This window comes from Lynx canadensis, chromosome B3 (genome assembly GCF_007474595.2).
Source record: "Lynx canadensis isolate LIC74 chromosome B3, mLynCan4.pri.v2, whole genome shotgun sequence".
In the NCBI taxonomy this organism is placed as follows: domain Eukaryota; kingdom Metazoa; phylum Chordata; class Mammalia; order Carnivora; family Felidae; genus Lynx; species Lynx canadensis.
This window is the reverse complement of record NC_044308.2, coordinates 93,395,646-93,421,234: the sequence shown is the minus strand read 5'-3', so window position 1 is coordinate 93,421,234 and position 25,589 is coordinate 93,395,646. Positions and strand designations below refer to the sequence as shown.

At 34.4% G+C, this 25,589-nt stretch overlaps 1 protein-coding gene and 1 non-coding gene across 7 annotated transcripts in view; both read right to left on the bottom strand.

Annotated features, from left to right (window-relative positions):
- Window positions 1-25,589, bottom strand: part of PRPF39 (pre-mRNA processing factor 39) — a 39,583-nt gene that overhangs the window by 945 nt on the left and 13,049 nt on the right. The window contains exons 2-15 of one of the 6 annotated variants that reach the window (XM_032593706.1): window positions 19,384-19,730; window positions 18,786-18,911; window positions 18,533-18,601; window positions 18,267-18,429; window positions 18,020-18,138; window positions 12,713-12,880; window positions 8,145-8,310; window positions 7,577-7,684; window positions 5,843-6,007; window positions 5,402-5,528; window positions 4,726-4,994; window positions 3,739-3,923; window positions 746-820; window positions 125-245 (exon numbers count right to left, since the gene is read on the bottom strand). In XM_032593706.1, the coding sequence (XP_032449597.1) occupies window positions 125-245; window positions 746-820; window positions 3,739-3,923; window positions 4,726-4,994; window positions 5,402-5,528; window positions 5,843-6,007; window positions 7,577-7,684; window positions 8,145-8,310; window positions 12,713-12,880; window positions 18,020-18,138; window positions 18,267-18,353 (1,590 nt within the window). In that variant the 5' untranslated portion in view covers window positions 18,354-18,429; window positions 18,533-18,601; window positions 18,786-18,911; window positions 19,384-19,730. Of the gene's footprint in view, window positions 1-124; window positions 246-745; window positions 846-3,738; window positions 3,924-4,725; window positions 4,995-5,401; window positions 5,529-5,842; window positions 6,008-7,576; window positions 7,685-8,144; window positions 8,311-12,712; window positions 12,881-18,019; window positions 18,139-18,266; window positions 18,912-19,383; window positions 19,731-25,589 lie in introns of those variants that run through there. The other 5 variants (XM_030319023.1, XM_030319024.1, XM_030319028.1 and 2 more) reach the window with 5 other exon arrangements.
- Window positions 4,565-4,650, bottom strand: LOC115517536. The gene has a single exon (XR_003969976.1). It is a non-coding gene; the product is annotated as a small nucleolar RNA SNORD127 (small nucleolar RNA).

The window sequence follows — 25,589 nt, the reverse complement described above, 5'->3', positions numbered from 1 at the left end:
CCTAATTTATTTTTAATTTTATTAAATAAATTATTCTAATTATTAAATAAAAAATTATTAAATTATTTTTATTTTCATTTTCGAATAACATCTACAAGCAAAAAATTCAATTAGGTGAACTCACTTGATACCATGCACTATAATTATATGCCGCTTGATTTGCCTGTAAATCACCATCAATCATCTGTGTAGATGATGAAGTTGTGTCTTCTGTGTGAGCTTTCTTTTCCTCTGGTTCTTCTGACCTAAATACAAGGGAAAAAACTTTAAATTCCCACAGTAAGTACTTTTAAAACAAATGTATGCATGTTTACATTTGTACCTGTGTACATTTGTTTTAGTAAAGTTCTCAACTACTCAAGTTTTGTACAGTTTTTTTCAAATCATGAATGTAAAGTATCTAAATTACCACAACTTGAAGGCAACATTTAAAAGTACGTATCTTTATGGGTGCTGAGCGTCTGACTTCAACTCAGGTCATGATTTACAGTTCAGTTTGTGTGTTTGAACCCTGGGTTCAGCTCTGTGCTAACAGAGCAGAGCCTGGAGCCTGCTTCAGATTCTGTGTTTCCCTCCCTCTCTCTCTGCCCCTCCCCTACTCACGCACGCTCTCCCCCCACCACCCGCCCGCTAAACAATAAACATTAAAAAAATTTTTTTTTAATATTTATCTTAAAGGCATTTTAGCAATGAAATGTCTTTTTTTTTAAGCATCATGAATCATTCTGAGCAAGAAGTTACATACCCATTTTCTGCTTTCCTTTTTAAAGAATCCTGTTCTTTTAGGAGTGTTTGATGTTCATCATAAGCATTCAGAAGCCTGAGAGGGAAGGAAAAATAACATCCTATGGAATATACAAAAGCCAAACTGTTAAAAGTTTTAAAGTTTGGACTTACTTTCACTTGGTAACAAAAATATGTTGCAATGAATTTTTTTTTTTTTTTTTAATGAACCTGCAAGCAAACCTCCTCCCAGCCACCTTTTCCAATTTATTTCTTCTTGGGAAACCACTGCTCTACACTTTCCTTCTCAGTCCATGTGATTCAAATGGGCTTCAGGGATTCAGAACTGGCCAACCACAGCACTATATATCCCTGACCAATAATTGGTTTAGAGTGAACATTTGACCCAAACCAAGACGTTTAATAACTCCCAGGATTTTTGAGCTACTAGAAAAGTGCCTGTTCTCACTACTACAGTTGACTGAGCTGATGGGATATTGGTCAAGAGCTACCTTTTATTATCATTTCTAACACACGGGGAGAGCCTAAGAAGTTATTGTACAACTGAGACAGTGGCCTTGAGGATGTGTTTTTGTCCAGTGCAAAGAAGTCCTGAACGTTCTGTAATTTCTACATTTTTGAAATCTAACCATGCTTATTAAAGACACTTGACACCAATTAGGATCAAGTGTATTTAAACTTTGACCATGTGATAAACTGAATTAGAACTAATATAAAAATACAATATAATTTTTATCACTGATGATTTTTTTTAGTAAAAAAATTCCGATATAATATGCGTATTAAGTCTCACCTGGAACTCAGAACTTCAAAAACAATGTCACTTGAAGCCAAACTGACAGAAAAATCCTAAAGATTCTGTTTTCCTTTTACCATTTTCTGAAATATTTTTTTAAAAACAAAGATGGCCTTATTTTTTAAAGTAATCATTAACCCTAACCCAGATAGTTAACATTTCTGTAGAAATGACCTTGATAATTTACATGCATATACAACATCCCTGAGCAATCTGCATATATACACATCCAATGATAACAACAAATAACTCTGGCCCTAAAATGTTCAAGAGGCTATGAAATTGTTAATCCCAGTGCTCTGGTTGTTCCTCAACACCAAGCACTTTAAATGGACTAATTTCCTTAAGGCTTAAGGAATCCACTTATGGATTAGGTGGTAAGAGACTCAATCTATACATGAGAAAATCTGAAAAGTGAGGAATACACAAATAGTAAGTGACACAGCTAGGATTTAAGTATATATTTAGCTGAATTAAACATCAATTCCTGAGTACTAAGGGGGGGCACTTGTGGTGGCCACTGGGTGTTGTATGTAAGTGATGAATCACTGAATTCAACTCCTGAAACCAATACTGCACTGTATGTTGGCTAACTAAAATTAAAAAGAAATAAAAAATCAGTTCTTACCAATACCTACTACCTAAATTCCTAAGTTTCTAATTTCTAAGCTCATCTATTTTTCAGTCAAACCCTTTTTAAATTTCAACTACAACAATCTTAGACCTGATATCCAGACCCTCCATAATTTTATTTGCAAGGACCTGTTATCTTTGTGTTAAGCCTCAGATTTGTCCACATATTACTGCCAATTTCAAATATGTCATTTAATCCCAGTCAAAATTCTTAATAGCTTCCTACTGTCAATCATGGCACTGCGTGTGCTCTGAACCAAGCACAGCACAATCAACATCACACCTTCTACTTCAAAAATCCTCCCATCAAGCAGATGTTACTTTCACATGAACTTTAACTTTCTTCCACAATTTTATTCTTTCCTTACCAGAATCCCATAGTACCCAAATGAAGCCCCATCTCCTCTGTGAAGGATGACAAATCCATTCTGATCCACAGAAAGCACAGCCTTCTTAACAGTTCTGTGCCACCTCATATACTTACCTATTTCCTCTGATTAAACCATCCAACTAGACTAGAAGCTAGAATTACATATCCCATTTCTTTTGTGCACTTTCTTCAGTGCAAAACAAACAGAAGACACTAAATATACAGCACAGGTGGTTAGCAGCATAGACTTTGAAGCAAGTTCTAATCCCAGTTGCACAACGTAATAATAGCTAACTGACCTTGGAAAAACTTCCTAATCTCTTTAAGCCTCTCTTCATCTATTAAAAGAACAACAGTAGCAACAAAAAAATAAGAACAGTACCTACAGCCTCATTAGACCGTTAGGTATTTTACATTAGACAATTCATGGAAAACATTTACTATGATGTAAAGCACATATATACAACTGTATTAAAATTTAACTTCTGTTAAATGTTTTTTAATTTTACTCAACCATCAAAAATGTATACACACATACATAAACAGAGACAAATAATCCTCATTTTATCAACAGCTGTTTCAATAGAAATCACTCTAAATTAGGGTAATTAGAGAAGGGACATGCCTTATAAGAACTGTGATAGTTCCCTACTACAATCAGTTAAGAATGGAACAGCAGCAATGCTCTAATCAATACTTCTGCTCTTCTATTTTGTAAATATAAGTTGCAAACTTGTCCTTTTCCCAAATCCCCTAGAGTAAACCCTTCCACCACCCTCAACTTTCAGCTTTTTACAATGCATGAAATGAGGCCACTAGGCATCATCTGTGCAACCATACTGTTTCCTCCAATCAGAGATAAAATGGCATCCCTATTCTAGATTAACCACATCCACCTTTTGTGGTGTATATACTGTTTCTGTGTTTCAAGGTTCAATCCTTGACCCATTTACTTTTTCAAAGGATTTGCTGTTTCTTGCCTTCTCATTGTTTACATTACAATGCCAAAATTTTGAAAACAATTTGAAGGAAACACAAACCATATATCCTGTTACACATACACATTTGCAAAACTGCATTTATCCCCATATATATATGAGGAAAAAGAAATATGTTAACTTCTACTAATCATTAAACTCATACAAAATTATTAATGCTCATTTATTATTCAAATAATATATAATTAAGATCTTACTTATTAACATCTGAACCAAAATCTTCAAGAAACTCCACTTTTCTCTGAGAAAATGTAATTCTCATTTTAATAGGTAATGAACCATGTATAGCTTTGTCAAAACAAGTTAGGATATTTTCTTCATTTTGTTTGAGGTCACCACTATATTCCATTTCAAGTAAATTGAGGTATAACTTTGTATTCTCCTGTGTAAAAAGCAGTATCAATTAATAATATTTCTAAAATGTTTTGATTAGAACACAGATATTTAAAATGTCTTAATTTTTATGCCTAAATTTGAAAAATATTGAAAGTCATTAAAATGTAACTCAAGTTAAATATTTTCAGCATACACATAACAGGTGAAAAAACTAATTAGCATACTGATAAGTAATGACATCATCCTGGTATCTCCCCAACTATTAAAATTATTAAATGCCAATAAGTTAAGACCCTGTATCTTATCTTAGGTTTACTGTGGCTTGACCTACCATGACAAATATAAAACATTAAAAAATGGTTTCCACAGTTCCACAGACCTGTCATTAGCTTAAAATCTAAAAAGTAAGAAATTTCCTATACACTGCCTTTTGCCAACCGATATGTAAAACGAAATACTTTAAAAAAGAATCTCACTGTTACAGTTGCTAAAACATAGACATCTGCCATGTTTTTGTTTATAAAGTACTCTCCCAGGTCCTCTACTTAAAACTATCAGTAAATTTGTTGTGAAATTTCTAAATGTGAGGGAAATACAAAGTGTCACAATGTCTGCAACACTTTTTAACCCAATAATCTTAATTTTCTCAACCTTTTAATACATAATAATTTAAACAATTGTTAAAGATGGCAACATCAGTTTAGAGGGACTGTTGTCTTCATTTAGTAATAAAATATATTACATACAGACCAAATCTTTCATCATAGTTGCCAAAATGGGAAAGAAAAAAAACAAAAACGACCATTTATTTTTTTTTTATGGAAGATTTCTAAAATACAAATACATACTTTGTCTCTTTCGATTGCTTCCAAAAGCACCTTTCTTGATTTTGGAAGGTTTTTTTGTATTTTGAAAAGATGTCGGGCTAGTTTGATAGCATAAAACGATGATTCATTATTTGATTTAGCATTCTTAATGGCATCCTGAAGCAAATGTTCAGCTTCTTCCATATTTCCATGCCGTCGTTCTAAACTTACTCTTCTCAATCGAACCATTGCCAATCCTAGAACACATTCTTCAAATGTTCTCAAGATATTCCTGGCTTCATTAATATTACCTAGAAATGTTAATTAAATGTTTATGCTTTGATTTAAACTTCTGAAATAGCCTTTATGCCAGGTATTGGCAAATAACAGTCCACAGGCTAAATCTAGCCCTCTGCCTGGTTGTTTTTTTTAATTGAAAATAACCGTGCTCATTTGTTTATCTATGGTCTACAGATGCTTTTGGGTGGGCTACAATGGCAGGGTTGTCAGGAAAGAGACCATATGGCCTTCAAAGCCTAAAATATTCACTATCTGGCCTTTAATAGAAAAAAAGTTTACCCCCTGAAGGAAGAAAAGCAAAAACAAAAAACAAGACTGACCTCTGCTCTATACCATCCCTCAAGACTCAATTCCTAGAACTTTATCTTGAAGTTAACTTAAAATCCCAAAAATATCAACTGAATTTCCTCATTCTTACCCTGCTGTTCCTCAAAAGCTGCCCAAAGCATATGCACCATGGGTTTCTTTGGGAGATGAATAGTGCAAGCTCTGCTGAAGACATGCCTCACTCCTTCAATGCTATGGTTTTCCATGTACTTGGCATACTACGTACAGAAACAGAGGAAATACTGAATAATTTACAGTTGAACAAGCCATTAAATATGTGACAGAACGATAAAATTCTATTTTTAAACCCATTCAGCACCTTTATTGAACCACTAGACTAGTTTCTGTAAGGAAGGACGAAGAGAGGCAACGAGGTTGGCATATGCAGCAGTCAAATCTGGTTGCAAGCAGACCATCTCCTAATGCAACAGATATAGTTATATGAACAACATTCAACAGAAGTACAAAAAAGGTTAGTCACTAGATCAATGTTTATAATATGTTCAAGTTTCAGAGCATATAATTTTCTTACCTTAATCCAAAACTCCTCATAGAGGGCACATGATATGACACATCTTTCAAAGAGAACCACAACTCGTTCATGAGTCCCGTTTTCTATTTCAAATTCTAAGTATTCTTTCCAGTTTTTTAGTTGTGCCTTCTCCAATGGTTTCACATGAAAATAAGGTCTTTTAATCTGTAACAAAAGTATAACAGGAAAAAAAAGTAGGACATTGCAACGAAAGTAAACCAATACCAACACCAGAAAACACTAGACTATAGGAACAATACAAACTATCTAAACTATGTACATAATTAATGATGGTGAACCAAGAAAATTTCCATCACCATATTTCATGATAAAAAAATACAACTAAAACCCCTTAAATTTCTTAGGCTTTAAAAACTGAAGAAACAGAATGTATTCTCTATTTAGTCATTTTAATGGCACTACACAATTTTTTTTATTTTCAGCAAATTTATTTCTTTATTAATTTAAAATTGAACAATTATGCTACATAACAGAAAGCAGATCAGTAGGTAACTGGGGCTAGGAGTGGGATACAGGTTACTGAATGAAATGGGGCCAAGGGAACTTTCTGGGATGACAGACTAGTTCTATGTCCTAATTGCTGTAGTGTGCCATACCATAATGTACACATACATGCCAAAACTGAATTTACTAGCCAGTCACAAAAAACCAAATACTGTATGATTCCACTCTCATATGAAAGGCCAGAATAGGGAAATCTATAGAAACATCGAGGAGATTAGTGGTACCTTAGGGCTAGAACAGGCAGGTGAGGTAGTAGAGGGGTGACAGCTAAAAAGCAAGGTTTGTTTTGTTTTTTTAACGTGCATGTGCACACGAGCAGGAGAGGGGCAGAGAGAGGAAGAGAGAATCCCAAGCAGACTCCATGCTGTTAGCACAGAGCCCGATGTGGTGCTCTCTCTCACAAACCAGGAGATCATGACCTGAGCCAAAATCAAGAGTTGGATGCTGGGGCACCTGGATGGCTCAGTTGGTTGAGCAACCGACTTCGGCTCAGGTCATGATCTCGCAGTTTGTGAGTTCGAGCCCCGCGTCGGGCTCTGTGCTGACAGCTCAGAGCCTGGAGCCTGCTTCGGATTCTGTCTTCCCCTCTCTCTGCCCTCCCCTGCTCATGCTCTGTGTGTGTCTCTGTCTCCCTCAATAATAAATAAACGTCTAAAAAAAAAAAAAAAAAAAAAAAAGTCGGATGCTTAAGCAACTCAGTGACCCAGGCGCCCCAAGGGTAAGGAATTTGTGAGGTGATGAAAATGTTCCAAAATGCACTATGGTGATTGCTGCATGTATCTGTGAATACACTAAGAACTACTGAATTATACACTTTAAATGGGTAAACTATATGGTAAGTGAATTATATCTCAATAAAGCTATTCCAAAAACAAAAATAATTAGAATCTGTGGGGGGGAAACCTTCATTTTACTACACATCTAAAATGGGTGTATTTTGTAATACGTAAAGTATGAACTCAAACTTGATTCTAAAAACAGAACTATAATAAAATGGTTCAGAGTAAACATATCTTGCAAATCAAATAAATCTGAATTCATTCTATAAGATTCTAAAATTAATAACAGAAAACTGATAATGGTAGAGATAAGTGGGACAAATGTCTTATTACTTAAATAAACAAAATAGTAAAGACATTACTCAAAACGGAAAAATACATTATTCCTATTTTTATATTTTGAAGCCTATTACAAAACAAAAACACTTACACCTTCTTCAAATGTCCACCTTTTACTAACTTCATGCTCATTATAATTAAACATTTCTTGATGAATTTCAATGATTCTATGTCTCATGTTTTCTATTTCTGTAATTAGCTTGGGAAGAAAAAGAAAAAATTTAAATCACACAAGTTAGATAATGAAATTTTTTAATATTACTGCTTACACTTAAGTATTATTCACACCTACTTTAATCTTATAATTGTGATAAGTTTTAAGCTGTTATCAATTATGTGTAAAGTACAATTAACAATACTAAAAGTTAGTTAAAAATCTCCTTAAAAAAACCCACTTTCTCATGTGTATGTATTTAAAAGGGGCTAGTAGATCACAACACAGGCAAAATGCCCCTTCTAAGCTATTTCCAGGTGTCTCATAGTAAAATAGATTCTTTACGTTAAATCTGTATTTAAACTATACCACAGCTAAAGAATTCCCACTTGCCTCAATCAGAAATTAATTTTATACGAGCTACAAGTGATACAACACATGAAGTAAAGGGATATAAAGTCTAGTTTCTCATGCATTAAAGGATTTTTTCCCTAAGTTTAGTTACCTTTGCTGGATCTGTTATGTCTTCAATTCCCGATGGTAGATCATCACCAGGAGGACCATCATCACCACTATGTCCATTTACAGAAGCTAATTCCCTTCGCAGCTGAATAAACTGTTCACCAGTTAACAGATCTCTAGGCAAGTTATTCTGTACATGTTCTTTAAATCTAAAAGAAGCCAATGAAAATAAATGCTCTATATACGAAGCGTAATTTTAGATCCCATTTTCAATTACTACTACACATTACTCTTCCAAAAAAATTCTGATTTAAAACCAAACCCTTTCCTTGTCTATAGTGAAAGCTACCACTTGATTAAATGGTCTACAGACAACTTAATTTTCTTCATGCCTTGGCAATGGAATGGAAAAAGCATGGAGAGGCATAAATCCAAATCCTAGTTCTGTCCATTATTAGTTATTTGACTTATGGGAAGTTTTCCCTTCTTTATGTCTTGGCTTTCTCATCTGTAAAATGGCACAATGCTATTTTGCAAAGTTTTCTTTCTTTCTTTCTGCAAAATTACTTTAAAATGAAATAATAGTAATCCCTATTTAAATTATAAATGATCATTTATAAATGATCAACAAACATTTGTAGCTCCTTCCCACTTCTCAATTACTCCTGAATCTGTGTCTGTGCCAAAAACTTCAATGAAATTGCCCTAATTAAAGCCACCAAGTGCCTTTTACATGCAAAATTAAATGGACACTTGTTTCACAGTACAGCCTCTATCCTAAACGTTATCACTATCACTTAAGTCTTCACTACTTAAGCCCTTTAACCACACTTTCCTTTTAGAACCTTCTTTGCCCTTGGCTCAGAGTTACTGCGTTCTTGGTTTTCTTCCAAGTCTCTGACTGATCCTTGATCTCCTCTGAGGGTTGTCCCTTCCTATCAGTCCCTAAATGTTAGGATTGCCAAGGACTCCATCTGACATTTTGTTCTCATCTATTTTCATTTAATTCATGCCCAATCTTATTAATACAGAAATAATAAGCATCCTATGGTGACTCTAAAACCTATAACTCAAGCCCATACTTTTCTATCCAATTGCCAAAACTCTGCACAAAGAAATAGGTTAATTTTAAGCAAAAAGTGTTTTGGAAAAAAAGTCATTTCATTTTATCCATGCACACTAGTATATATATATGCAAATTTTAATAAAAAACACCAAGCTAAAGACCTAAAATAGCTACACTATCTAAATTTGGAAATTTTATGCAACATCTTGAACTAATTGTGTCATTTCATCCACAATCAACACCCTCAGCATTTCTAATTTTGATTAATGGTACTGCCAACCACTCAGTTTCTACATCTCTTCTATTTTGCTTTTATCATTTACATTCCACTGGGTACCAGGTCCTATTGATTTCACCTTCTAAATATAAACTGCTCTTCCAGCCTCTAGTCTCACTATTCCCATCTCAACCCCAATATTGCTATAAAAATATTAAAAAGTAAACATGAAAAACAAAATAGTAAACATGATCATATCCTCCCTGCCCCCCAGCCCATGTCAAAATAACTTCAGTACATTTACCCTGCATTCAGGCTAAAATCCAATCTCCTTAGATAAAGTCTTTATGCTGATCCAAACCAACCTCTCCAATCAAATTATTACACATAGTTGTATATTTATCTTATGTTCCAATCTTATGGATATTTTCCCAAGTTTCTTAAAACTGATTTAGGCTACTGACACCTGAATTTTTATGGATTTTAAGGCTGTCACTCATGTATGTAAATAACATTGGAAACTAATCTAAATTTTGCATAGTCAATGGATACAGAGGCTTAACTTGGATCCGTTTCACCATTGGGAGACAAAAAATACAGACTTCCTTATTAAAAAAAATTTTTTAATGAAGAACTCAAAAGTATAGTAAGAAAATGAACAGATTTAATATTCGTATAAATATTAAAATTGTTAGGATACAAATAAAAAACTTTTAACTACTTACAGAGCACAAACTTAAAATAACTGCTATGTTATATAGGAAATTCTTTCAAATGGTGATAAAATAGGAATACTAAGCAGTAATTTTTCATCAGCCTTTTTTCTACTGAAAACTAATTTATTCAATAAAAAATGGCTGAGTATCTAATATACTGAGCCCTATTCCTAGGTATTAAGGATAAAAAGTATTAGTAAGTCTCAGAAACTGACCAATGTGCAAGAACTATATACAAGAGACATAAATTTAAAGTGGTGTTATTAGCGTTAAGACAAATGTAAATAAATAGGCAGAGTGCTGGCACAAATGACAGAAATACTTTCTATTTTGCTAAACTAGAGAAAGTTTCATATAGAAAACAGTAAGCTATCTGGTTTTGGGTAATATGAGCAACCAGACAAATGGGGGAGCAGAAAAGATATCACAGCCATAGAAGTAAAAAATACTGCCCTTTGGGAAATTATCAGTATTTAGATATTATTTCTGGAGCTTAGGAACTACGAGGGCATGGGTCTGAGAAGTTAGATCACATCAACAAAGTCCACATGCTAACAATATTTTAAATTAGATACTTTCTTAGAGATGTCATCAGTGTATATCCAGTATACAAACCTACACAACAGAAAAACTATTACAGCACTTAGAACACTTTTTAAAAAAAATATGCGCTTCCTCTTCTACATTTTCAACAAGCTTGACGGCCAACACCATTCACACATAACTTGTTTGAGCCTTTATTTCTACAACTTAAATGGTATATAATCTTTTACATAGCTAGTGCTAAATAAACAACTAAGTAGGAGGAGTGTATTAGGCAAAAGAAAACATTCCCCTAGTTCACAAAGCAGTTAGTCATGTCATAAGATTTACTTACACAAACACTACTTGTGAGTTTGCTATATACACTGATAAGGAAAATGTCAAAATATTAAAAGAACAAGAGCAGATTAAAGAGCAATATTTGTAATGCAATCCACTAATGTCTATTATAAGCATCTATACATTTTTAAAAATCTAGTGGGATATTCATTTAATAACAAAAAAAAAGATGTGGAGGAAACTATACCAAGAACTTTGGAGCCACACTGTCTAGGTTCCAAACAGCTTCCAACTAACTAACTCTGTGACATCATGCAAGTATTTTAATCTTTCTGTGCCTCTACTTCCATAAAATGGGGATAATAATAGTACCTATACCTCACTGGCTTCATGTGAGGATTACATTAACTATATGGGATTCAGAACAGCATCTCGTACATGGCAAATGGTATATAACAAGTGTTTCCTAATTTATCTTTCTTACCAACAATAAAGTTCTTATTGTCACAGACTTTGTATCTATACTATAGATCCTAGAAAAATTGGCATGTGAAAAGGCACCCTCTTGTTCTCATAAGGATTTTTAAAAACTTTGTGTTCACTCATTCTTTCAAACATTCACCAAGCATTTGCATATGGGAAGTCTTGTGTTAATAATGTCTTTTAGCAAGTTTCTGCCTAGAAACCTGTGCAGCTCCTATACTCCATAAAAAAACAAAGACAGTATATTCAGATCTACATCATTCCTATTCCTAAACTGGATCAGCATAACTTCTGTCTTTAGCAAACTGATCCACGGTACTTTTCAGATGCTTCATTAAGTCTTCTATTTTTTCAGTAAAGAAAAATTTAGAAAATCCTTCAAAAAGTACCTAACTTACAGGCTTTAACACAATACTACTTATAAAAATTGTAACAAACTATAGAAAATATGGTAGCTGAAAAAGCAAGTATTTATCAACATAGTAAATACTTACAACACATACTTTCTTGTTAGAAAGACTTTGAGTCCATATCAGTGGGACACTTTGAGTACATCAGAAAACAGAATGTGGAAATCGTATCACACAGAATTAGTTGTTTTAACAGTACTCATAAAAATGAAATGATACCAGTCAGGACAAATTCATAGTGGAAAATTTAAATGAAATTATTTTTGACTTTGATTTTGATTTTTGATTTTGATTTTGATATAAACAGATCTAGATTTACTACATAAATAATAGATCTTTCACAGTTTTGAACATAAGGTATTATATGAATCACAAAAATGTACCTTTAGTACATCATTGTTTTTTTTTAACTTTTTTTTCTTAAGTAATCTCTACACCCAAAGTGGGGCTCAAACTTAAAACCCTGAGATCGAGTCATATGCTCCACTGACTAAGCCAACCAAGGCATCCTAAGTAAATCATTAAGTTTTAAATAAGCATTTTTATGTGCCATGTACACTGTAAATTTAGTACCACAAAAAATAATTAAAATTTGATTCTATTTTCTCATTCTTCACCACTCTGAAATATCTTAGGAGTCCCATTATTCTTCATCTATAAAAGGGGTATAGAGAAGCTTCTGTTTAAAAATGGTTAAAATTCCTAAACATTTCATAAGGTATGTGGAAAAATATCAAAATTCAAAAGTGTGTAAATTGTGATTATCAAGCAAGAAACTTTATTCCTGTTTGTATCTAAAAGAATCTTACATGACATTTCAAGAGAATTACAATCCTCAATATTAAGAATTACCTGATTAATCATAATATATCTTAATGATCGGACTTTTCCACCCACCTCTGAAAATGATGACTGTACAGCTGTGTTGGAATACCAAGAATGCGATCATATATAGCTGTAACTTCTCTCAGGTTTCCCTGTTCATTTTCCCAGTTTATATACATTTCCCATAGTCTGTCAGATCGGAAATCTGTTCCTGCAGCTAAAACAGCATGCTCGAAAGTTCTGAAAAATTAAATTACTTCTAAGTTATCTTTCCAAGATAAAATCACTTTTAAAATATTATTTCTACACCCTGCAATATATACAGATATCAAATCCTTAAGTTGTACGCCTAAAACTATTATGTCAGTTATACCTCAATTTCAAAAAATTTTTAAAAATTAAAACATTATTTCTAAATTTCAGAAGATTATGCTAAATTCAAAATTATATTCAACTGCTTCTCATATAAGCAGGGAGCAAAAAGCAGAAGGAATAACGCAAGTATACAATAACTAATTATTAAAAAAGAGTAAGGAAACAAAAAGGGAATATATGTATGTTTATAGAATTTTATCTTATACAGAATTATAATGCAAACATACACACTGCAAACATATAGAGTGTCAATGCAGACACTTACATTTGTTAAACTTGAAATGTTGAATAGATACATTTAGGGCAGAAGACAGAAACTAATTTTATCTCAATTTAAGGAATAATTTTCTGGAAAAATAACTCCAAGAAGGGACCCAGCTGCCTTGTAACGGAATGAGAAGTAGACATATATTTTAAAACTTTCAAAAGTCTCTCCTGCTACGTCTCCAGCTAACTAAAAAATAACTAAAAAACAAACAAACAAAAAAACACATGTATTTTTAAACTACCTAACTCATTTCAAAGAGATTTTTGTAAGCAATTTTGATCACTGGATTTGACATCCCGATGGGATAAAACTTTTAGATACACATTTTCAAAATAAGTATCTTATAATCAACAGGGGTTTTTAACAGTATAAAAGTACCCTGCCTAGATTAACCTACAACTTTAATACAATCCCAATCAAAGCTCTAACAAATTTTGAGTGGGTCAGGTAAAACAAATTCTAACAGTGAGCTAACATACAAAAAGGGCAATGCAGTGGCATTTTCCTGAAAGACATCAAAAGAAATTAGGAAGCTATAGTAATTAAAAGTATGGCACTAGCCAGGTAACATAAAAATGGATCACAAAATAGTTTCAAGAAAACAAAATAGATCAATGTACATGTGAAAGATTAGTATATGATAAAGAAGTTATTTTAAACCAACATAGAAAAGCCTGACAAAATAAAAGGTTAATTTGTGTCTTAAAAAAGATACAAATTTTGGGGCGCCTGGGTGGCGCAGTCGGTTAAGCGGCCGACTTCAGCCAGGTCACGATCTCGCGGTCCGCAAGTTCGAGCCCCGCGTCGGGCTCTGGGCTGATGGCTCAGAGCCTGGAGCCTGTTTCCGGTTCTGTGTCTCCCTCTCTCTCTGCCCCTCCCCCGTTCATGCTCTGTCTCTCTCTGTCTCAAAAATAAATAAAACGTTAAAAAAAAAAAAAAAAGATACAAATTTAAATGCTAGATGAATAAATGGTAACAAAAAACTATTAAGAAATTAGAAGAAAACACCAGATTTATATATTCTTGACAAGATAGGCCCAAAACTCAGACACCAACAAAAGATTAAAGACTGAGCCACATTAAGAAAAAAATGACAAAAAGACATGATAAAGAAACATCCTAAACAAACTTTAAAGAATGTGTTATGTGCTAAAACTGGAGGGAATATGTTAATATAGGTAATAAAGGATTGAGTGTGTATGTGTGTGCATGCACATGTGTATGTTTATATCTAACCTTTTTAAGACAGTAAAACACATGTTACTGCCCCTGCAGAATCCCAAAATGATTCAGGAAATTAACACACCAGACACTAAGAAAAGTTGGGGAGTTGGGAGAGGAAGTATGATAAGAAGGTAATGAACTAAAGACAGGATGTTACAAGAAGATTTGTTTAATGAATGGTAAGAAACCTTAAACCCTCTTCTTTTCTGCCCAGCTATGGGATTTCAGGAGCTAGGTATACATTCTCCAGGCAGATCAGATGATCCTTAAATGAGAAACCACCTGACACAGGAGTAAGATATAAGAATACCAACACTGGGATTCCCCCAACAAAAACCTGAGTGGCCACTTGACCATGCTACTGTGAAGCTTGCCAGGCCAACTAATAGCCCACAAATAAGACCCACAGAGCTTACACTCCATTTATTAAAATCACATCTTTAACATGAACAGAAATCCAGATATCACACAAGTCAGAGACAAAAACAAGTAAACAGAAACACTTTAGAGGAAACAGTGCTGGGAGTAGAGGAAAACATCAACATTTCTTAATACCTTTTAAAAAATAATAAAAATACATTAACCCACATAACAAGAATAGGAGACTATAAGAACAGAAACAATGAGGGACACGTGGGTAGCTCAGTCAGTTAAGCAACTGACTCTTGATTTTGGTTCAGGTCATGATCTCATGCCTCATGGGATTGAGCCCCACACTGTCAGCATGGGGCCTGCTTGAGATTCTCTCTCCTTCTCTCTCTGTACCTCCTCTGCTCGCATACACATGCTGTCTCACAAAAATAAACTTAAAAAAAAAAAACGGAACAATGAACAAGAAAGATTCTTGGACATTAAAAAACTGATGGCAGATATTAAAAATCCAATACAAGGGTCACAGAAATACCTCAAAAAGTCAAACAAAATCTGACATGAAAAAAGTAATAGATAAGAAAATTAAATGACTAAAACAAGATCCAATGTCCAACAACTAAAACAGAGAAAAACATAGAAAGGAAATTAGCAACACAAAAATAAATACAGTACTAATTATTTTATTTTAATTTTATTAAGTACATTCTACACCCAACATGTAGCTTAAACTCACAACCCCAAGATCAAGAGTTGCATGTTCTATGGACTAAGCCAGCGAGGTACCCTAATAATAATACTTCTCAGAACAGAAAGACATGAGCACCCTAGATTGAAAAGACCCACTAAGTAAAACACAATGAATTAGAAAAAGAAAACCCACGCCAAAGCATATCATTAGAAAATTGTATTTTGGGGGCGCCTGGGTGGCTCAGTTGGTTAAGCATCTGACTCTTGACTTCGGCTCAGGTTATGACCTCACAGCTCATGAGATCAAGCCCATGTCTGTGCTAGTAGCATAGAGCCTGCTTGGGATTCTCTCTCTTCCTCTCTCTCTGCCCCTCCCCTGCTCACACTCTCTCAAAATAAGTAAATAAACAAAGATCTACTCTTTAAACAAAAAAACAAACAAAACTGCATTTTTATCAAAGATAAATCATTTTATAAGCTTCCATGAGGAAAAACAAGTCATATAAAGGGAATGCAGAAGAGCATTATCATACTTCTGAATAACAACACCAGAAGCAATATGAGAATGGAGAGATGCCTTCAAAGCCCTAAGGAAAAATTACTTCCAACTCGAAGTTCTATACCCCATTGGACCATCAACTAAGTGTTTCAGGCATACAAAATCTTAATTTTTTTCATCCCAAGCATCCTTTATCAAGAAGTTACACTCCTCTAAAGGCACACATCAATCAGGAAAAAGTAGCATCTAATAAACTCTCAAAAATAGAGCCTGAAACCCAGGAAAGAAGTAAAGACATATGCTAGAATTAGGAGAAGAAGGAAATTCCAAAATAACTGCTGTATGATAGACAGAAACAGAGACTAATCCAGACTACAGAAAAGAAGGTTCCAAGAGGAATACTCCACCAAGAGGAAGGGTAAAAAATGGAATTTCTATATTTCTGAGTATAACTTTAACAGTTTTCAGATTAAGTAGAATAACACTAGATATATATACTTTTTTAGTTTCAAAAAATGACTTAACAAAGCATTCGTACATCGTGGAAAGTCTGTATTAGTACTGACTACTGAAATTAGCTGTTGGGAGGGAGTGGGAAATTTTAAATGTTCAAAGAAAAACTAAGCAAATGGGAAAAAAGAGGGAGATGTAAGAAAGGGTAATTAACTCCAAGAAAAATAGAAGGCTTTGAAACCTATCCATTGTGGAAAATAAGTAAAGGGAAAACAGAGTATACATTAGCTAAAGTTCTCCTCTACCATCACAGAATCTTAAGAACTGAAGAGACAGAAAACAGCAGTAAAGAATTGCTATTATAAACATGTGGGAAAATGTCAGAAAAAACAATAGTTCAACAGGGGTTTAACACTTAAGCAGTTTAACACTGACTTTTTAAACTATATGCACATACTTTGATAAAAAAAGAAAACACATTTTAAAATGCTTATAATCAGTAAGAAAAAGACAATCCAAAAGTAAAATGAGCAAATGATATGAACAGGCAATGAGTAAATGGCTTATACGAGTATATGAAAAAAACAACAAACTAGGATGAACAATCTAGAGATACACAAACTAAAATAACGAGCTACCACTGGAAGTGGCATGGACAGCTTTGGGAAATAAGACTACTCATGTATACTGTGGGAATTTAAAAATGATACCACTTTTGAAATAACACTTGATAAAACTTAGCCCTGGATTCTCTTTGACAGAAATTCCATTTCTAGCATGCTCTACATAAATAATGACTTTGTACAGACATGTTTACTACAGCACTGATTATTTCCTATGAATAAGGATTTGGTCAAATAAAAGACAGTACCTTTGACACTACAAAATACTTATGCAATGGTTAAAAAAATACAGTAGGGAGAGATTCCAAAGCATTCTGTTATATTTTTTAAAAAATCATATATGTACAAAATGCACACATGTATGTACATCTATGTATGTATTAAAGAACACACAATTTATAAACCACAAAAGAAATGGGACTGGGGACATAAGGAACAGAGGTGTCAAATGAAGGAGGATATTTTTTTTTTTTTTTAATTTTTTTTTTCAACGTTTATTTATTTTTGGGACAGAGAGAGACAGAGCATGAACGGGGGAGGGGCAGAGAGAGAGGGAGACACAGAACCGGAAACAGGCTCCAGGCTCTGAGCCATCAGCCCAGAGCCCGACGCGGGGCTCGAACTCACGGGCCGCGAGATCGTGACCTGGCTGAAGTCGGACGCTTAACCGACTGCGCCACCCAGGCGCCCCGAAGGAGGATATTTTTATTTGCAATTTTTATATTCATGCATAAGTTTATTACATGTATCATTTTTTTAAATAGTGAAAAAGAAATACATGTTAAACATTCAGTTTACCATTCATAAGTAGTTCTATTATCAACATCAGAATACTTATTCCTACTTTGAATACATTTGAATATCAATGTTTCCCATACCCTCTTATTGTGCTGTTTGTCTCAGGATCACCAGGGTCCAATGTTTCTTTTAAGAAGTTTATATAATGTATCCATAGGTCAACACTAAGAGGTATTGCCTGAAGCCCCCGCCGATACACCTAAGAAGAAAACAACAAACTGTACTTCAAATATTTAATTATTTCTTAACAGAGAGGCAACACTGTGTTATCCGGTGAACCTTAGAAATACTAATTACTGGAATTTTGTTTAAATAATCTACCATTACCATTTGGGTGGAGGTTGGATAGAACATGGCAATGTTCTGATCCCCACGTGCAGAGTCTTGATCTTCAAAGCGCAGCAGTCCCTGCATTCTGACCGGGTTGTGTGGGCAGGCTTTGGGTTACAGACCATAGGGCACAGACCCATTAGAGCATCAATGACAGCGTCTGACCAAAAATGCAATAAGACGTAGCAAATGTGACTAGCAAACCAACTATATTGTTTGGAAAATGAGAAATAAATGTAAGTGAGAGAAAAGCCCTGCCCTACTTGTTAAGCTGCAGTGTAATACAGAGGCTTGCACTGCAAAGCTTGACAAACTGTAGAGGTTTAACGCACCTGCCAACAAAGAGAGAAAATATTAGCTACAAATGCCACAAGAGTGACAAATGCAAATAAAATACCCTATAAAATTGTTTGACCATAAATCGTAGGTACTGCCAGCCAAAAAAAAAGTCTTTGTTTTGTTATTATTTGGCTTACAGTACCTAATGGAGACAATTTTATTCAGTAATGTACGCACCTCATCTGATTGTTTAATGTTGTCATGCCGCTTTTCAAGGTCTGCATACTTTTTCCAGTAACCATAGCAATACGGATAGTGTATGAAAAATTTGTCAAACGCTTTCCTGGCAGCCATCAAGTGATTCTGATGAAAATAAAACAAGGTGTTTAAAAACCTTGGAGGTTTCTGTCAGAAAATATTTATTATTTCTTCCAAATGTAGTATCTCAAAATAAATGACAGGTTTAAAAACCACACACACAACATCTCTTTTTCCTGCATATACAATCTTAATCCTTTGAAACAAAAGCACATAATTCTGTTGAATAGCAAGGTATTCAAAGGTAACCTTTTAATTCAGTGATTCTACACGTGCATGCATGCACACACACACCAATTTTTACAAATGTTAGACTTTGACTCTATTAATATTGTCTTTCCATAACATACAAATGCTATGAAAGTTATCCTTTGAAGCCAAAAAATGTACATATCTAATGTTATTCAACTTAATCTGAAAATTATAAAAGATGCAACTTTAATTACAAAACAATAAAGCCTCATCAGGTATTACTTGATTAACCTGTCCCTCTAGTCCCATTTAAATAGTTACTAACCTCCTGTTCTACATACTGAAGCAAATATACCCAGCCTGTAAAATCCTGAGGATTGTTTTCTACAGTTTTCCAGAATTTTTCATATTCAGGAGGGAAATTTGCTTCCGTTTCTGTCACTGGAAGGTCCACAACATTTGTTATTTCATTTTCTTCTGTAGATGTATTCACATTAGGAGATCCATCAGGGGACTGTTCCATTTCCGTAACATTCATAATCTCAGTACTGAAATCAGCAGACTGTTCTACCACTACCTCTGAACTGTTGCCTGTGCTGCCATTAGTAGAATTTCTGTACTCTTCCATGTGAGAATTTTGCATAGTTGCTTATTTTGTCTTCAGTTAATGATCTGTGGAAACACAAAGAGGAACATCTTCCAAATGTTTATTTGTCATCATCGAAATCACCTTTTAAAAGCCACAGTTACTAAAGCAATAGTAATTTAGTTACTAAAGCAATACAGTAATTTCATTCTGATCTCTCCTGTAAGTTATTATTAGCAAGTTTATTAGTTTCTGTATTTAAATTTTTTTAAGTTTATTTATTTATTTTGAGAGAGACAGAGCCAGCACAAGTGGAGGAAGGGCAGAGAGAAAGAGAGAGGAAGAGAGAATCTCAAGCAGGCCCCCAGCTGCCGGCGCAGAGTCCAATGTGGGGCTTGAAACCGTGAGATCATGACCTGAGCTGAAACAAAGAGTCAGACGCTTAAATGAGTGACCCAGGTGCCCTATTAGTTTCCGTACATATAAAAAAATAAAAAATTAAATAAAAAATTAATGTTTATCTATTTTTGAGAGAGAATGCAAGTAGGTGAGGGGCAGAGAGAGAGGGAAACAGGATCTGAAGCAGGCTCCAGGCTAGTTTCTATATTATAAATGAATTTCTATAACATCTAAATTTCCCCAAAATTTGCTATTTTATTGCTGGGTGCTTGAGTAAAAATGAAGTAAAGGTGGATTTAATTCATTCTTCAATAACTGAGTGTTATGCTTGCTCCCTCAAGAAATAATCATATCTAGAATTCAATGTTTCCTAGCTAGCTAAAAATAAAAAACCCAATGTCTAAATTTATCTTGCTATTAATCCTGGAAAACCAAAATATCTTTAATATTCTGTAGGATAAAAATAAAATTAACAAAACATATTCTGGTCTTGGATATAAATGTTTCAGAGAGAGGTTCATTACTTAGCTGAGGATAAAGTTTTAGAAAGGAGAAAGAAAACATACATACTTATAAATTTTAAAACTGCTAGCAACTAGGTTTAACTTTTTAAATTTATTTTGAGAGAGAGAAAGCACGCACACAAGCATGCACAAGAGCAGGGGAGGAGCACAGTGAGAGGTAGAAAGAGAGAATCTCAAGCAGACTTCATGCTGTCAGAGCAAAGCCCGACACAAGGCTCAATCCCACAAACTAGGAGATCATAACTTGAGCTGAAACCAAAAATCAGATGCTTAACCAGCTGAGCTACCCAGGTACCCGTAGGTTTGATTTTATTACAGAAGATACAAAATAAGATTTTAAAAAATTAAAGTGATTTTTTAATGAATAAAGTTATTAAAAATACATTTATGAAAGTTTGACAATCTAGATAGCAACTGCATAAAGTCTTTTAAATTAAATCATCTCAGGGGTGCCTGGGTGTCTCAGTTAAGCATCCAACTTTTGATTTCAGCTCAGGTCATGATCTCATGTTTTGTGATATCCAGCCCTGCATGGGTTCCATGCTGAGAAATGGAGCCTGTTTGGGATTCTCTCTCCCCCATCTGTCTGTACCTCCCGTGCTCATGCTCTACCCCCCCATAAATAAACATTTTTGAAATATAATAAATTAATCGTCTCATTAAGAGCACAAAATAGTAAGAGATTATTCTTTTATCCTATAAAAATTTTTTAATGTTTATTTTGAGAGAAAGAGAAGGAAAGAGAGAGCTTACATGCACAAGCGAGTTGGGGAGGGGCGCAGAGAGAATCCCAAAGTAGGCTCCAAACTCTGCGCCGAGCCTGACGCAGGGGCATCTCACGACCTGAGCCACTATCAAAATTCAGACCCATAACCAACTGAGCGACCCAGGCACCCCTATCCTATAAAATATTAACACAATAGATTTTAACAGCTGGCTTCATCCCTTTCACTAACAGTTTAAATAGAAACTGAATCATTGAATCATAAAACGTGTCTTATTTATTAAAGTGAGGGATTATTCTCAAAACTAAACAGACCATAAAACTGATTTACTCTTAAAATATGCTCAGAATACACAATTACTTAATATAGTACAATATAATTAAAAAGATGACTAAGACTCTAAGTAATTCAAAAAAAGAAATGAAAGTGACCAATAAACATGAAAGCATCATATCTTTACTAATAATGATGTAAATTAAAATGAGATATTAAATTGGCAACAATTAGAAAGACATCTCTTGGGTGGACAGTCAAGTAAAATGTACCAAATGGAAATTGTGTGTATTTCATGTTATAGAAATAATCACACAAAAACATTTATTTGTTCAAAAGCATTCATTACAACACTGTATAACAGCAACCAGAGAAGGAAGTACTAACAGAATTGCTTTAGTAAGTGGCATATTTATACAAAACAATAATTAAAAAGGAAATACATACATTTGTATTGATACAGAAAGATGTTCACTATGTATATACTATATACATGAAAACACAGAAACACACAGGTATTTATACCAAATAAAATGAAATACAATAAAAATATTTGATATTAACACCTGTTCTCCCTATATAACTGGGCTGATGATTACTTCTTTTGGCTTATCTGCAATAATTTGGCTCAAGTGAAGGAAAAAAGGAGGCGTTTTGTTTCGTTCTAAGAAAAGCCAGCTATGCATGCCAATGGCTGCCTGGCTGCCTTTTTTTTTAACGTCTACTTTAAAAAGCTGGGTTTCCCAGGGGTGCCTGGGTAGCTCAGTCGGTCGGTTAAGGTACAACTTCGGCTCAGGTCATGTTCTAGGGTTTGTGGAATTCAAGCCCTGCACTGGGCTCTCTGCCGTCAGCGCAGAGCCCACTTAGGATCCTCTATTTCTCTGTCTGCTCCTCCCCAGTTCATGTGCACACATACATACACACACTCTCTCTCTCAAAAATAAATAAACATTTAAAATGAAACCTTAAAAAAAACAACTGAGTTTCCTTACAGTCTATACAGAAATTCTCAAATGCAGCTCCACTCAATAGTCACCTAGTAGGCCATTTTTTTAAAATACATATTCCTTGGTCCCAACTCCAATGATTCTGAGATGTAGACTCAGCCCCAGAAAGTTGTACTTCTACCAAGTTCTCTAAGTAACTCAGAAGAACAGAAACTTACTCATGGGTAAACTCTGAACAATGGAACCACTGGATCAAAGAATACGTGTATATTAAATCTGAGAAGATGTTGACATTTCACCTCTAGAAAAATTCCATTAGCCATGTGGCAAGACACTGTTAGTTGCCTAATCCAATATCCCCTCTCACCATCTTCCTAATAAAACACTGTTCTTGGTCAAAGTAGCAATATACCTAATCCCATATAAGGAAGTAATCATGAGACTGAAAAAGACATCTGCTACAGAGCCCTGGGAAAGATTCTGCTTTTCTGATTAAACGGAACAGTCACAAATAGTGTAGGTTCTACCAATTTCTTCTCACCTTGAACATTATATCTAAAACAACCTATGTCCGTGAAGCAGTGGCACCTGCTGGCTCAGTAGGAAGAGCGTGCAACTCTTAGTTTGAGCCCCACATTGGGTGTAGAGATTACTTAAATAAACATTTTTTTTTCAAACATGCCAAGGGCACCGGGATGGCTCAGTCAGTTAGGTGTCCAGCTCTTGATTTTTGGCTCAGGTTATGATCTCATGGTTCAGAGTATCTAGCCCCACGTCAGGCTCTGTGCTGATAGTGTGGATTCTCTCCCTTCCTCTCTCTCTGCCCCTCCTCTGCTCGCTGTCTCTCTCAAAATAAAGATTTTAATTTTAAAAAAATTTCAAATGCCAGCCCTAACATCATCAAGCTACTAATAACACAATGTCAACTTCACACAGTACGAGAAACTAAGTCCCTATTAGTTTAAACTACTATCAATAGACAGATTTTCTATTATTTGCAGACAAATGAAGTCCTAATTTCTATTACTTGCAGACAAATGAAGTCCCACTAACAATGCATTAGAATGGCCATTTCTCCATTTCCCCTTGTCAGCAGTAAGTACCATAAAACTTAATTTTTGTTTATCTGATTAAAAAAAAAGTAGTACCTCATTGTGATTTGCATTTAACTATGAAAAAGCCAAATTTCTTTTTTTTTCTTTTTTTCTTAAATGCCTTTTCAGAACCTATATTCACATTTTCTATTGCATTACTAATTTTTATTCTTATTGGCTTATATAAGTTCTTTGTAAACTAAGGAAATATGATCTTCATTGTAAAACATTTTCTGTGAGTTTGCCTTCTTACTAGCTTATGTGTATAGGTCAATTGTCAAACAGATATGAAATCCAAACTTTAATACATGTTTAAAACATTATTTAAAAATACAGTATGAAGCAAATTTTTTCCCAACAAAGAAATTTAACATATTAAATCAGGAGACTTTTTGAGGCTGAATGCCACTGGAAGAATTAACTATAATCAGCTAAATCTAAGGAATGTTAAAAAAGAAGTGGGAAGGGATGGGAAGAATAGAGAGAAGAAAAAAATAAAAAAAGATGGGGGGGGAATTCAGATGGAAACACAAAGTTTTTAATGCCTGATGTATATCCAGTACTATATTACATTGCTGGTAGAGCATACCTAAGTATAAGATAAAGTTCTTATCAATTCAGTGGGAGAGAGATCAAAAAACCAGGCAAAACAGAGAATTTCAAATGAAACAAAGTTTAGAGAAATCAACTGAAAATTACAGCCATCTAGAAGACCCTCATGAAATACAGAACGTGGTCTTAACTTTGAAAAGCTGTAAGTTTTAGAATAATAGGAAAATAATTACTCCAGAATAGAAGAAAAGTCCACTTGACTTGATAGAATAATCTTTCTTGACAGACAAACAGGTAGAAATTAGGACTGATTCAGAGACAAGAGAAACTGACCAGAATGAACACTGTTTTATGGGGAAAGTGGAAGGTAAGCAGCAGGTAAGCAGGGTAGAGCCAGAGGGATTTGAGAAGAAAAGACAGAGATGAAGTCTACAGAGGATTCTGAGAAGAAATAAAACAAGCAGCAATCTCACCATTATACAGTATAGGAGAATTCAAAGTACAGTATTACACTACCAGAAAAAATAAGTTACTGCAATGACTGATTAATGTCCTAAGCTTTTCCAGGCTTAAGCCATTTGAAAGCCTAGAAAAAGGCAAAGAAGTTCTCAATTTATTTTTTCCTTTTTTCCCCCCTTCTTTAAAGAAAAGACACATTTGAAGATTAATATGCAAATCAGTCACTGACTTGTGTCCTTTTATTTCAAAGCCACTCAAAAAAACAAAGAATGTTGGCTGATACATTGAGTCATTTACTACCAGCCCTACTCTAATAGCACACTTAAGTGGAACAAAATGGTTTCTTCTGGAATCAGCAAATTTACCACACCCCTGCATCTTCAGACATTATCAATTACTCCACACCCTGCAATTAAAGTGTTGTAAGAAGAATTAAGAACATCATCCTTACCCTTAGGGAGATCATTTTTTCAGATTACTCCAAAAATCACATAGCCAAAAGAATACACTAAAGTTATTTTTCAGTAAGTTATTCCAACACATTCTTCATAATGTGGCAATTAACTGGTCTCACTTTATTCTTAACAACAATACTTCCAATTAGCAAAACCGCAAAGGGGTAAAAAATAACAAAAGGAAGAAGACAACAGCATGGTTTTAGCATAAAAACAAATGCACCAATAGAACAAAGAGCCCAGAAAGAAACTTTTGCATATATAAATGATTTTCTTTTTAAGTTTTTATTTAAATTCTAGTTAGTTAACATATAGTATATTGGCTTCAAGAGAATTTAGTGATTCATCACTTACCTGTAACATCCAGCGCTCATCAGCTCATCCAGCGCTTAACACCCATCACCCAATTTAGCCCATCCCCCATCCACCACCCCTCCCGCAACCCTGTCTTTGTTCTCTGTATTTAAGAGTCTCTTATGGTTTGCCTCCCTCTCTCCACCCTCCCCCAACTTACCCT